Below are 14,323 nucleotides of genomic sequence, written 5' to 3' on the forward strand. Positions count from 1 at the left end.
TGTCATTGTGTGCAGGCCACGCCCACCCCGGCTCCACAAAGGCAAAAAAAATGCAATACGTCACGCTATGTCACGTGACACGATCGAGTTTGACACCCGTGCCTTAGGAGATCACAGAATTGCAAAGTTTGTGAAGCCCTGTTGCAGGGCACCTTTCTTCATCACTAGGTATATTTGTTATATCATCTAGAGATGTACCAAGCATAAAGAATAAGATAGTAAAGAGCCCTGAATAATTTGTTTTGTAATAATTTTTTTTCTCATTAGGATGTGCCCAATCTTCCAGATTTCCAATGTCACTGGTGAGAATTTGGAATTGCTGAAGATGTTTCTCAATCTCCTGTCTCCAAGGACAAGTTACCGGGAGGAAGAACCTGCGGAATTCCAGATAGATGACACTTATTCTGTGCCAGTAAGCAGAAGTATTCTAGAAAAATGTTTCTCTCATCTTTTTCAGAGATGAGAAAAGTAAAGAAATTATCTGCTATTTGCTGTGCTAACATGATTCACTTTTTTCCTTTTTTACTTTCTTCCTGGCATAGGGTGTTGGAACAGTGGTGTCTGGGACAACCCTGAGAGGCCTAATCAAGTTAAATGACACTTTGCTTCTGGGCCCAGATCCGCTCGGCAACTTCTTGCCTATTGCAGTGAAATCCATCCATCGCAAGCGCATGCCAGTCAAAGAGGTGCGGGGTGGTCAGACTGCTTCCTTTGCTCTGAAAAAGGTGAGTGCCAACTTGCTATGGGTCTGTTTTCTTGGAAAGCATTTATATTCAATGTCTAACAAAGCAACGGTAAAGATGTGAATCCAGAAGTATATAGATTCTGTGTTAAGGGGATTTGTTCCTTGGTCTGTATATTTAGGATGGCTAAGGTATAGCAAGTTTCGTCTGCAATTACACATCAAAATTGCCTCCACTGGGAATGAGTTAATGAGAAATAAGATAGAGATTTATATGCATGAGGAACAGGCAGTCCCTTTTATTTTCTTCCATAATTTTCTTTCTTAATTTTTTAGTAAATGAATTGAGTTCAATTCGATTTAGTCCCAGATAAGTAAGTGTAGAGACCTAAGTTGGCATAGTAGTTTCAGGCACAAGGCTAGAAGATGGGAATCCATGAGTTCTAGTCCTGCCTTAGGCACAGGCTTTGGGCCTGTCACTCTTTCTCAATCCTAGGAAGAAAGCAATGGCATATCACTTCTGAAAATCTTGCCAAGACGTAAATGGTTTTGACCAAAATCATTACCTTAGGTTATTCTTCTTGGGATGGTTTCCTGCTTGGGTAGTTGGATGGATGGCCATCCTACTGCTTCCCAGAAGAGGTTGTATTTAAAGAGCTGGTGTAGTCTTCCGTAAATACCACAGAAGTATATTTATTCTCCAGTGAACCTACTTTTGATTTTGATAACTCTCTTTTAATTATTCCACTACCAGATCAAACGCTCCTCTATCAGGAAAGGCATGGTGATGGTATCACCTCGGTTGAATCCTCAAGCCTCTTGGGAATTTGAAGCAGAGATTCTGGTACTTCACCATCCTACCACTATCAGTCCACGTTATCAGGCAATGGGTATGCGATGTTGCTTTCTATGTCTTTTATATACACCTGTTGCAGTTTAGCTTGAAATATTAAATATATTACTGGTAGTGGTTATTCCCCATAAGGGTAGGAGTGCACAACATAGGTTCAAGACCATCTTCTGAAGCTATTGCTGCAGTTCCTTATGCTTTAAATTGTAAAATTAAAATAGATTAGGAGAATTGCTGTTATCTTAATCTTCCCTCCTCAAACCGTATATTAAGAGACCAGATGCAGCTCTTAATATTTTGCGTCTCTAACTTAAAGCACCAGCAATGAGCAAAAGAGCACTATTCATTGTGAAACATTTGGAATGTGGCAGAACATCAAGATGTTGGGTGATCCATGTCTAGATTGCTTGACTTGCACCATTGTAGAAATCCCATTTTAGTGCTAGGTTTGGCGGATGACCGGAGGGGGAGGGGGGAGGGGAATGACTGCATGTGATTTTTTTTTAACCTGTATGTTACAAGATACAGGCTTTTGAGGAAAGTATGACATATGGTAAGCCTTCAGATTTGTCACTGGAGGAATCCTTCACCGGGATGCCAGTGGGCAATGAAGATCTGGGCTCACTAGGGAAAGTAACAAGAGTAAAGTTTTGATGTTGATCCTGTTAGTCAGAGATGCAGATACATAACAAAGGAAATTGAACTTTTTTTGTGTGATGAATTAATAATATTCATGTATATTGCCAATATTTGTTTCCTTGGGGACATTCTGAGTGCCAGTGGGATTCTTACTGTTTCTAGTACATTGTGGTAGCATTCGCCAGACAGCCACTATCCTTAGCATGGACAAAGACTGCCTGCGCACTGGGGATAAAGCCACTGTCCACTTCCGCTTCATCAAGACTCCAGAGTACTTGCACATAGACCAGCGGCTGGTTTTTCGTGAGGGGCGTACCAAAGCTGTTGGCACTATCACCAAGGTAATAGTGGATGGGGAGGAATTTCACAGATTGGTACCTGCAGTTCCATAATTTCTCTTCATTTAATAAATGGTGTATTGCTTTGATGCCAGTTACTGCTTACTTCTAGTTACTGGTGGGGTACCTAATTGATGTACCATAACAAAATAACAATTTTGTTATTTTCCAGTATCTATATATTTTTTCTTAAAGCTTACAGCATGTTGGATGGGATTAACTTTACAGCAGATTCTATGCTTAGATGGTTCTGCTCCCATTTTTTCAGAGCTTTCAGCCCAGGTAACCAGAACAAGTTTGAACATTGTTGTTCAGTAAGAAACTTTAGTCCAGCTTTCTCCAACCCAGCGTGCAGTTTGGCAAAATGTTGCTTGTCTATCTGAATTTGCATTTAGCTGTGCTGGAAGGATCCATTGGGAAACTAGTGAGAAAAGAATGGAGTCTATTTCTGCTGTTTTGGGCCTTTCCCTCTTTTTTTAGAGTTGCTGGCTGTGGAATTCTGGGAGTTGAAGTCCACATGCCTTAAAATTGTCAAGGTTGAGAAACACTGTTCTAGAATTTTCACCCCATCCAAAATGGAACCTTCTTAGGTGCCCTGCATCGGCGTTCTGTCTGTTGAAATAAAATATTGCTGCAATACTCATATTTTCCAAAGGCTTGCAAACCCAGTTACAGTTCTATGTCGTTTAAGTCTTATTTCTGTTTGGAATTAAGGTATTAGTCCAATGGATTCTTCGTATTTATAAATGCAGTGTGCCAACCATCCTTTTTTAAGCATGGCAAATTCAGAAGGTCCTGGCTGCCAAATCAGAATATAATTTTATATATGATCCAAATAGATCAGTTGAATCCTATGTACAATGAAATGGCTTAAATATTGTTCTGCTGTTAAAATCTCTCTTTTACATAACGTTTGACCTTCCTTATCAGCTCCTGAAATAAAAAAAATAGACTAACTATAGTCTCTTCTTGCTTCAGGAGTTGTATGAGATGAGAGAGCTTAGCTTCGTTTTTTAAGTATCTAAAAGTCCAACTAAAGTCACATCAGCTTTGCTTGATTGATTCTATGCTTCAAAATAAAACCCAGCACTCAGCAAGGATCCTGATTCTGGTTATCTGTTTTTGACTGGTAGTTACTCCAGACCACCAATAATTCTCCTATGAACTCAAAGCCCCAGCAAATAAAGATGCAGTCTACAAAGAAAGGACCCTTGACCAAGCGCGAAGAGAGTGGAGCCCAGGCTGGCATAGCAGTGCTGACTTCCACTCTGGCAGAGGATGCAGCGTCACTAGCAACAGTTGCCCCAGCACCATCTGGTGCTCAACAACCACAGGTAGATAAAGTAGCCTGTGCAGTGCCTTTGTACCCTTGTCAATGTTATTATACCTTTCCCGGGCTTACCTTAAAGGAGCCACAGTGTCTCCACTGATTTTGGCCAAGTTCATATTAAGAAAATACTTTTTAAACTAAACCTTGTTGAACAAGCCTTCATATCTTGATTCACGTTCCCTGTTAAGTCAAAAGAAAATAACCAAGCAGGGTATAGTATGTTCTCATTTGTTTTTCTGTCCAGAATTGGTATGATTACATCATAAAAATGGGTGCCAACATAGGCACAGGTGCCAGGGCAATAATCTTGTAGCCAAGGAAGCTGCTTGTATCTTTGTTTCCTTTTAAAATGGAAGCTTATTTTTCATGCATCCCATAGTGAACATCGTACAGTTTTTATTTAGTTCAAAGTGAGACAGCTGTTTATCTGCCTCAGGTTTAAGTATCCTACTTAATTGTTCATGGGATGTTAAATCTTTTCCACATAAGCTTGCAGTTCTTCTGCAGTGTGTGGATCCAACTGTTTCCTTTATCTTTACGATGTGGATTAATACAGTAAAGATTTGCTGAGAGAGTCTTATTTTACAGTTGTCCCAAAGTGTAGAATTAACTCTCTTCTGAATTTTGGAGCTTTCCTTGACTTATACTGAAGGCATAAAATGTATCCAATTCAAATTTCTGTTTTGGCAAGAGGGGTTTACAGTTTTGTGAGGTTTTCCTTTGCAGAATTTTATAGCATTCTATTGTGTTTCAGATGTTAAAATGCCATTGTAAACTTTGGACAGGTAGCAGAAATTCGTTAAATTGACAAAAGCTTAGAGCTTTAACATAGCAATGCTCCTTAATTCAGATACTTGTGCTCTGTGTGTGCAATCATTATTTATCTAGCATGTCAAACTCCTTTCTTCCTTTGGCTTGTGTGTGCCTTTGTTTCGTCTCCTGTCATGTGTTGTCTGTCTAGTGCTTTCCAAATGAATTGGAATAGAACTTTTATTATCTCAATCTTTGTCCATATCCTAGTTGTCTGTCTTGGTTATTATCTGTGTCTGTCCTGTGTTCAGCTTACCTCTGCTTTTCTTTTCCCAATGCTTTCCTTCAGCCTGCATTGGATGAAGAACCCCACAATCAAGAGGGAAATAAGGTATTTCCTCTACTATGGCTTATATGCCTTAGGAGCACAGGCTGTGGAGTGAGCTCTAGTCATAACCTTTAAATTGAATTCTCATGAAGCTCAGGAACCTTCAGCTTGAATTGTTATGAAAATGCTTTCTCATCCTCTCATTTCTCATTTATTATTTGATTTTATTTACAGTTTGTTTTGTCACAAATTTCAAAGGAACTTACAGTGGAAAGAGAAATACACAAATAAAACCTAAACTATACCAGTAATGTTAGGGTAGCTGACAATCAAATACTCTTGTATTACTGGTCTTTAATTCGTGGTGGAAATGCTCTATGCCCACTTTATTTTGCTGCAGTGTTTATTCCACTTAGCAGTTACAACAACGGAGAATACCCCACCATCACGACCATAAGAAAGCATCAGCGAGATGTCCTCTTCTAAATAGGACTGGGAAGGCTTATATGGAAGATGTTTTTTATGGGGCTTATACATATCCAATACCTAACACTATGACTTGTATTTGTGCATTTATTTTCAATTTCTTTGGTCATTCAAAATCTCTTGTCATTCTAACTTGGCCTCTTTTTTTCTCCCCTCCCCCTTTCCCCAGGCGAAGGTTGGAGGTGGTGGCCGGAGGCGTGGTGGCCAGCGTCATAAAGTGAAATCTCAAGCAGTTATTGTGACTCCAGCTGGTGGCTGCTGAACATCTTTTCAGTAATTGAGAAACTCACATCTCCCCCTCCATTTCTTCAATTCAGAAACCCGGAGCAGCTTAACCAAAATCGTTTGCAGCTGATCTTCTACTGTGGAAGATTGGGGGGAGGGGAGGAAGTTCCAGGGAATGTGGGTTTTCCATTGAAGCTAATGAAGGTGACAAAAAACAGTGGGACTGACCTGCAGCCACCTTCTCCCTTTTCCTAAAACATTTTGTACACCTCAAGCTGTTAGTCATGATTTTCATGTTTTTATTATGGTGGTTTGTATGTGAGTGTGCTTGTGAGCATGTGCATTCAAGAGAATACAGGTATAGAAAAGAAAGTACCTGTGTCTTCTCCATTCTCATGTTCATCATTAGGTTAGCTAACTTACTCTTTTGCAGTTGGGAATTTCTGAAATCCCAAGTCTTTAAGAGTATGAATATGTGATATTTGGCTGGGAGGAGATAGCAGTTCTTCCCATGTTTCCAATGGTTTGAAACAGATACTAGGTCTCGTTGTAATTTCACCATGACCATAGTTGGTAACTGTCACAAAGGAAACCTCCCAAACCAGCCTCATCCCAAATCTTAGATTTCAGTGAAATCCTAGAAGTGTGTATTTGTAAGCTTGTTTGCATGCACTTCATCCTTCTGAAAGAAAAGGAGAATTTTGAAAGTGAGATTTGGAGGCTGAAGAGAATTTCATATTTTGTATATTATGTTCAGAATTTATCTTTTTTCCTACAGAGCAAACTGTAGAGGCTTCTTTATTACCAGCTGCATGCTATATCTAGTTTTGCACCCAGCTATGTGGGCACATTAGGAACAAGAGAGCAAGAGTGCAAGGTTGTTTCTGGTTATTTGCCCATTTATTTTCATGGCTTCCAAACCAATTTGAAGGCCACATTTCCTACCTACCAGGAATAGATGCTATTGACGGCCTCTGCATATTCAGCTCCCTTCATATTGCAGAAATAACTGCCTGTTTAATTAATTTAATGCTTTAGAAATCAACTTAGAAACTTGTTTCAGTATCTCCATATTTTTCCTGTGGCAGTTACAGAGATTTCATAAAGATGGGCTGAGGTATCTTGAATCCATCATTAAAATTTAAAGTCATAGTTGTGATTTTATAACTTTAGTAGCGTGTCTCTTCAAAGCACGCATTCTTGAACTGACTTATTTTAACTGCATCATGTTTTTAAAAAGGAGAAAGCATGAAAAAAATTGTGGTTTGTAGTTAACTGGTTTGTAACTTTGAATAGCATTTTTCCCTACAATGTAGTGTTTCTTAGATTTATTCCATCCTAACCATTTTTGGAATGACCAGTCTTTTTTAAGTTATAAACATTAAAGAGCAGGTAGGACTACTTATGCCATCTTCCTAAATTTGATGCGCTGTACATCTGTTGAATTACAATTCTCCAGCAAGCATGATTAATAAATATGCTGTATGGGATTCATGGAAATTGCAGACCAATCTATCTTGAAGACGCCAGATTAAGGAAAGTTGCTATACCTGTCTTGCTTTTTGAACATGATGCTCAGCACCTACAGCATTAAGAGCACCCTGTAAGGACAAATCAGTATGAGGATGATTAATGCAAAGTAGCAACCTGTGCTATTGCTTTTTACCCTGTATTATATCTGTCTCCTTTACCTTCCAATATCAAGGGAAGCAGAGGCTTTAGTCTGGTGTCTTCTTTACTTCATTTCTTTGTTCAGAAAGATGATTGTACAATGCTGGCAAGCATTAAGAAAGTCACAGTGCTGTGTTCTCCTTTTTGAGCCGCACATAAGGACTACTGAGGCTGGCATGGTGTCAACATTAAAAAGAACAATTTGGTAAAAAAAAGAAAATCTTGTTCTCTCCATTTTAAAGGAAATGAGGTACTACTTCACTAATCCTGGTTCATAAAATGTAAATCAGGTTAGATGTAATTTGTAAATAGGTTTTGTATGGCTGAAGTTTCTTCTCTGAAAAGTCTTGAAAGCTAGCTGGTTGTTCTCCTGAGCTGGAGATTATTAAATACTTCCAGAACCTTGTAGAAAATCAAATTGACAAAAGAAACTTGTGCCATAAGAAAACTCCTGCTGAATCAAATATGCCTTTTTCTATATTGTGACTGAAGGGGGAGTTCAAAAGCATGAGCAAAGTCAGGTTTTATGACTGGTATTTAGCAAATGCTGCCTTTCATTCTGAAGGTATTATACTTTCACTGAAACCAGTAGCTATTGATAAGCTAGTCCTCTACAGATTTGACTAGCTTTTTAAAAAAAGATCTAAACCAGTATCACGAATCACATTCATCTATAGAAGCAAATTCTATGTGCTTTATAAAGAACTATCTTGCATCTCCCTGAGTTTCACACTGATGCATGATTGCCAAGTTCTGGTATTTTAGGAAATTTTTTACATAGCTTTTATATGCATTTATCAATTTTTAAATGAAAAATAGTTTGTAGTCTTTTCAAGCTAAAAGACAGCTTAATTATTTTGGGTATCCTATTCACATCCTTCCTAGCTCTACAAAAGAAATGCAATGACCAGAACTGTATGAAGTATTCCAAGGGCTATTCATAACAGCTGTTCATAAGAAATGTGCACAATTAAAAAATAAGTTCAAAGCTATTGCTATTTCAAAAACCTCAGATTGGAAAAGTTGCAATCCTGATTTTAGTTAATCCTTGACATCAAATGTTTTCTTAAAATTAAACTACAGTAGTTTAAACAGCAGTATAAATTGCTTTTTTAATTATGTAACCTTTTCAGCAGATTGGCCTTTCTCCGGTCCCTTCTATCATAGGAGAATTGTATTGATGTATGAGAGGGGGATATCTGTATGCATATGGTCTGTGGTCTGTTTGACAGAAACCTTTAGTGCCATTATTCTTTGATCAGAATTTTTATTCTACTGTACTTCTACTTTACTCCTCCCTGACACACAAAAACTCCCTTATTCACTAATGACTAGTTTCGCCACATGTAAGAAAAATCATTTATTGATTTATCTTGCATAGGTATAAATTACAACAAAAATAGCAGACTGTGTAACATTTGTAACCTATAGACATAGATACACTCCTCCCGACCCTCAATACAAATAGATTTCTTAGGAGTAGGACTTATTAATACAACCATTAATCTGTGGGGTACCTTCCTAAGGACAAAAATAAGTCTGGAGAAGTCATATTTTTCATATTTCACTTCTTTATCCACTTGAAAAACATCCTGTATGAAAGCATTTCTGATGGTAACCTTTGCATATGTATTGTTATAGTTACTATAATGCTTCCCAGTCAGCAGTCTTAATTAGCCATCTGTACTTTAGTATCTTCAAATGTATGACTCCTATGAGTGGTCTGTGGCTATGTGAAAAAGGTTAGGTGTGCAAGTAGTGAGAGCAGTTGCATGCAAATGACAGGTGAAGGCACTGGCACCATAAAAGTGTAATACTTGTAAGGCAGGAGTGGGAAACAATGGTCCCTTTATAACCTGTGCACTTCAACTCCCAGAATTCCTGAGCCAGCCATGCTGGCTCAGGAATTCTGGGAGCCGTAGTCCACAGGTCAGAAAGGGGGCATCGTTCCCCACATCACTGTTGATTTGGTACCACTGGATTTTCAGTCTGGTTGTATTTTACAACATGTTTAAATTAAAAGGCTTGGTTAATAAATGCACATGTGTAGCTATATCATCCCTACCATATGGAGCTCTTAAACCAAACTTACTGGTTGAACCAAAATGGTGTCCAGAAATTAACTTAAAATAAAACTTAATCTCAGGCCCCAGATTGGAGAGCCTCCAAGTGAGGCACCTGGACATGATGATAAGCCATGAAGTTTGACTACAGGACAATAAGATCAGGTGGGCATAAAATACTAGGAAGTGCTCCTTAATTAAGCCTTTTAACTTTTGTATGTCACAAGAATACAACTGCTATTTACCTTCACAATATTTATCTTTCTCAATATTGTTCCATTATTTCACAAAACCACCGTTTGTTCATTGTGTCATATTAAATCGTAGATTAATCAGATATCTTGAAAATGCACTATTCCAGAAGTTTCAGTTTCCTTCTAGACAGAACCATCCATTAATCACTTTCATAACAAAAAAACCTGTCCTTAACCAGTCCCTATTTTGAGGCAATTGCAAAAAAGTTAATGTTACAATTGTATGTATGTATGTATGTATGTCTTTGGTTATTTGGATTTTCTCCCGCATAAAATTGGAAGTGTCTTGGCGACGTTTCAACAAAGTCCCATTCGTTGCCAAGACACTTCCAATTTTACGTGGGAGAAAACCCGAATAACCAAAGACCCATTTGTCATCTTCAGGCTGGTGTTTTCGGCTTCGTGCTTCTAAGAGCATTATGTGATCGTAGCTGTTTCTTCCTTTTAACTGCCAGTGGGGGTATGAACTGATTGGGTGGGAGCTTGGCTGTGTTCTGATTGGGTGGAGGTGTGTTCTGATTGGTTAGGGGCTTGGCTGTGCTCTGATTGGCTGGGGGGTTGGCTGTGCTCTGATTGGATGGGGGTGTGTTCTGTTTAGGTGGGGGCTTTCTTGTGCTTGGGTTAGTCTGAGTTGCAGGGGGATTTGAGATGGTGAGCTGCATTGCTGTTGTTTGGCTTCACGTTCATGGTCGTGCCTCATCTTCATGGTGGGTGTCAGTTTGCTTCATGTATGGATTGGAGGGGTGTAAAGTGGCTAATGATGCAGTTGTGGTCTGGCTTCTGGTTTGTGGTCGTGCCTTATCATCGGTTTGGGTTTGCTTTTTGCGTGGATGTGTGGTGGTGACATGCTGTGTGGCTTTCGTGAGTGTGGGTCTGGTGTCATTCTTTGTGTTAGGGACTCATTTGTCAATAAGGGCGGGTTTCCAAATGGAATATATACATATGATTAATTGTAACATTAACATATATATATATATATATATATATATATATATATATATATATATATATATATATATATATATATATATATACATATATACAAAGAACATAGGTTGTATCTCAAAATTTATTCCAAGTAGTGGACTAATGCAGGCCAATAATTTGCCTGAAGGAACATAAGAATTTAGAAGTTGAAACAAATTTTTCTAAATAGAGTTCTTCTGGCAATGAAAACTGCTGTCTCTGTATCTAATTTTAAAAAGACTGCTGGAAACAGCCTTTACTGTAATGTTGAAGGGGAAGCCATCAATTCAAAAATTACTATCAGTCAAAGAACATAGGACTTATTATTGGAGCCTGAAAGATAGAATAAGATGCTACCTGATTCTAGGCACCTAACGAGATGCTGGAAGAATAAACAGCTAGCAATTCATTATTATTATTGTTAATGAATGGACTGATAGAACCCACCTGTTTTTACAGGTACACACAAGGAAAGACAAATAGTACCAGAGGACTGCACCAACATCACAAATACTAGCTACATCTGTCTGTTCTTTGCAGCTGGTTAACAAAGTGTATAGAGTCCAATAATGTTAACAAACCTTTGTTAGTCAAATATTTCTCAAGCATTTAACATGCTATGTCAGACTATGTCACAGCAGTCACATTCATCTTAAAACCAAAATAGTGAGGCAAGACCCAAGTAATACTATTTCTTCTATAATACTGTTATAATTATGAACCAGTTCTAATTGCAAGAAACCTTGTCCTCTGCCCCACACCTATTCTCTCAATAGGTGCATGGAATGAGTAACGGATACTACTCTGGCATTGTAGCTACCAAAGTGCAGCAGTAAACTTGTGCACATTGTGCACATTGACTACTATGTTTATATTTACAATTGAGAATATGCTTTTAAAACAAAGCCCCAAAGCAGGGAAATGGCCAAGCCAAGCCTAGTCCACTGTCATCTATCCTTAGGGAAAAAAGGAACCAGTTGACCTGATAGAACTATGTTTGTTTTTTTTCTGCTACAAGAAAACTGCTGCAGCTCCTCTGGACAGTGCTGGCAACAATCATTCATTTGCAGAACTAAGGTTTTTCCTAACTTTAACCAGATATATCAAAGATTGAACCCAGGACATTCAACATGTAAAAGCATATTTGGTGTAGATCACTATACCCTCCTGCTACCAGGTATCTACATTCTCACTTCAGTTGTCAGCATGGTTACTTACCTAAGTGTTTATGTGGCTTCATTTAAATAATAATTAAAATCATTTCAGTCAAAATTAGAGACAATATTCACATTGGCTAATGTGTTCAAATGCCAGATCAATTATTTTCAATCTGATCTCTGTTCTGGTAATCCCAACCTATTTGATGGATTGATTAGGGGTCAATTAGGGGCCAACTAGTCAATTATTAATGACCACACTGACAGACCTCTAGGATGACCAACACATCTGGATGGATCCAAACTGGAAATACTGGACAAGGCTGTATGTCTTCCCCCTAGATCAATTTTTTTTTAAAGCAGGAAGAATTGGGTATTTTGAAGCCCACCTTGCTGTTTTGCCATGTATGGCTATTTCCTTCTCAACTGAGGGTGGAAAGAGGAATTACTTAGGCAACAATCCAGAAGGCTTTATCTATCCAGCAGAGATTTCATTCAAAGATGATCCACTTAGCAAAAACAAAAATGTTCTTTGCATATGTATATACTGATACTAAGAACAAAGTTTTTCCCTAAAAAGGGTGGCAGTTGAGTGTAACACTTTAGAGCAAAGAAAAAGAACCCCATTTTTAAAATCTCTCCACCTGTAAAATTGTTTCGGGGATCAACAATTAGCATAACAGGGAGATAGCTAGGGTTTCTTTGGCTTGCTGTTTTATTCTTTGCTGTGTTTGTTTTCTACCAAAGAGAGGCTGCTTTTTCATGCCTTAAGGAATATTTAAAAAATTATCTCTTCCCCTTGGACAATTTTCACTGCCACCACCTCAGGACTCTGACTAATCCTCATGTTTTGCTACATAAATTGCAGAAATATGGCAGTTTTCTTTACTATTTTAGTCAGCTGATACATGGGACTAGTTTAGCAAGTTATAGACAGTTGCATTTCTCTCTCTCTCTCTCTCTCTCTCAAGGAACTATTCAAATTAACGGCTGAAAATTCAAATAGCTTAGAAATATAAGGTTGTGAAACATTGGGAGTTCAAGCTCCTGCTAGTCTTAATCACTTATGAGATTAATATATATGTTATGCAAGCTTTAAAAAAGCATTTAATTCCTTTCAAACATATACAGTCCAAATTACAGCAGCTTCTGATATATCTATATTATCATCAGGAGTTGAAATCGACTCAGGAGTCTTTTAACTTTTTGTGAACTACAATAAGCAGCTTGTACTCTGTCCTCTGCAAGCAGATCAAAAGACAAGAGTTCAACATGAAACAAGTTTCGTCTTTGGAGGCCATATTGTAATACTGACTGTTGTCAAATATGTGGGATATTCAAGAATACAGTATTCAGAGATATTTCATCTCTGAACACATGCTGTGTATTTTACCATCAGCATTAGTAATCTCCCTCTTATTAGGAACTGCTGTATTCGCTTCTAGATCGGTGTGAAGGCCTGACAATATTATCTTATTTTCTAAGAGATAAAATACTGCATATTTAACCTATACAAATAACTCTAATTTATATTAACAGTTTTCCCCATAGAAAAACTCTAAACTGCAGCTTCCAGTTTTTAAACACATCACAGTTCCCTAATGAACATTTCTCTCTATAGCTTTTCAATCTGTGCATTGTTGCTTCCATGGAATTCAATCTGAATCTTATGTGGATAAATTACCAAAAAAATCACCAGAATCCTGGCTACATAGGAAGAGGAATGGCCCTAAGTCTACAATCCTCATCTATGACAGATTTCATGAAAACATTCCTCTACTTGCCTCCACACAATATGATGATATAAAGGTGACCAAAGTTACGACACCACTTTTTTAAAATTTTCAGCTGCATGGAGTTTCCAGCACACCTTCTGTATCCCCCAGAGCCACTCAGAATAGGTACGGGTAAAAGGCACCTTTCTATGAATAGGTTGAGGCTTTGGGGGGGGAGGACACTAATAAGTGCCTAAACAGGACAGTAGAATCTGGCAAAAGGTTTATATCCTTACCTCACACCAAACCTTATGTCACTGCAAATTTTTTCTGCATTGCTTAGCTTGTTTAGATATGCCTTCAGTCCCCAGAAAATTGAACATTAAAAGGATAACCAAAAATCAGGTTTGGAGAAGTATAAATGATGGGATATAAATATGAAAGTATGTATAAAAATTTGCTTTAAGAACAACTAAATATAAAATACTAAATCCAAAAGGCCTCTTTCTTCCTCTGAACTCAGAAGATTGTTGTTTCCAGGAAAGAATTGATTGATCAGAGAGAATCACAACTTATACCCTGTCTCTGTGCAACATAGCAAAAAAGATATATTGCCCATTCCAAGTTGCTTGCCTTCCTGGCACTGCTTCCCAACTGCCTTTGATAATGATAATAATAAAGTTGGAAGGGACCTTGGAGGTCATCTAGTTCAACCCCCTGCCCAGGCAGGAAACCCTAAACCATTTCAGACCATAACCCTGTACCATTTCAGACAAATGGCTGTCCAGTCTCTTCTTAAAAACTTCCAGTGTTGGAGCATTCACCGCTTCTGGAGGCAGGTTATTCCACTGGTTAATTGTTCTCATTGT

At 38.1% G+C, this 14,323-nt stretch overlaps 1 protein-coding gene across 2 annotated transcripts in view; it reads left to right on the forward strand.

Moving 5' to 3' along the window:
• GTPBP1 (GTP binding protein 1) overlaps positions 1-9,714 on the forward strand; it is a 31,830-nt gene extending 22,116 nt beyond the window's left edge. Inside the window, exons 7-13 of one of the 2 annotated variants that reach the window (XM_039335470.1) lie at positions 268-412; positions 543-725; positions 1,437-1,572; positions 2,334-2,512; positions 3,643-3,843; positions 4,939-4,980; positions 5,573-9,714. In XM_039335470.1, coding sequence (XP_039191404.1) covers positions 268-412; positions 543-725; positions 1,437-1,572; positions 2,334-2,512; positions 3,643-3,843; positions 4,939-4,980; positions 5,573-5,665 — 979 coding nt within the window. In that variant the 3' untranslated portion in view covers positions 5,666-9,714. The remainder of the gene's footprint in view (positions 1-267; positions 413-542; positions 726-1,436; positions 1,573-2,333; positions 2,513-3,642; positions 3,844-4,938; positions 4,981-5,572) is intronic. The other variant, XM_039335471.1, reaches the window with a different exon arrangement.
• The last annotated feature ends 4,609 nt before the right edge of the window (positions 9,715-14,323 follow it).

The sequence above is a fragment of the Crotalus tigris genome, unplaced genomic scaffold (genome assembly GCF_016545835.1).
Source record: "Crotalus tigris isolate CLP2741 ecotype Arizona unplaced genomic scaffold, ASM1654583v1 scf7180000017644.4837335, whole genome shotgun sequence".
Taxonomy (NCBI): Eukaryota; Metazoa; Chordata; class Lepidosauria; order Squamata; family Viperidae; genus Crotalus; species Crotalus tigris.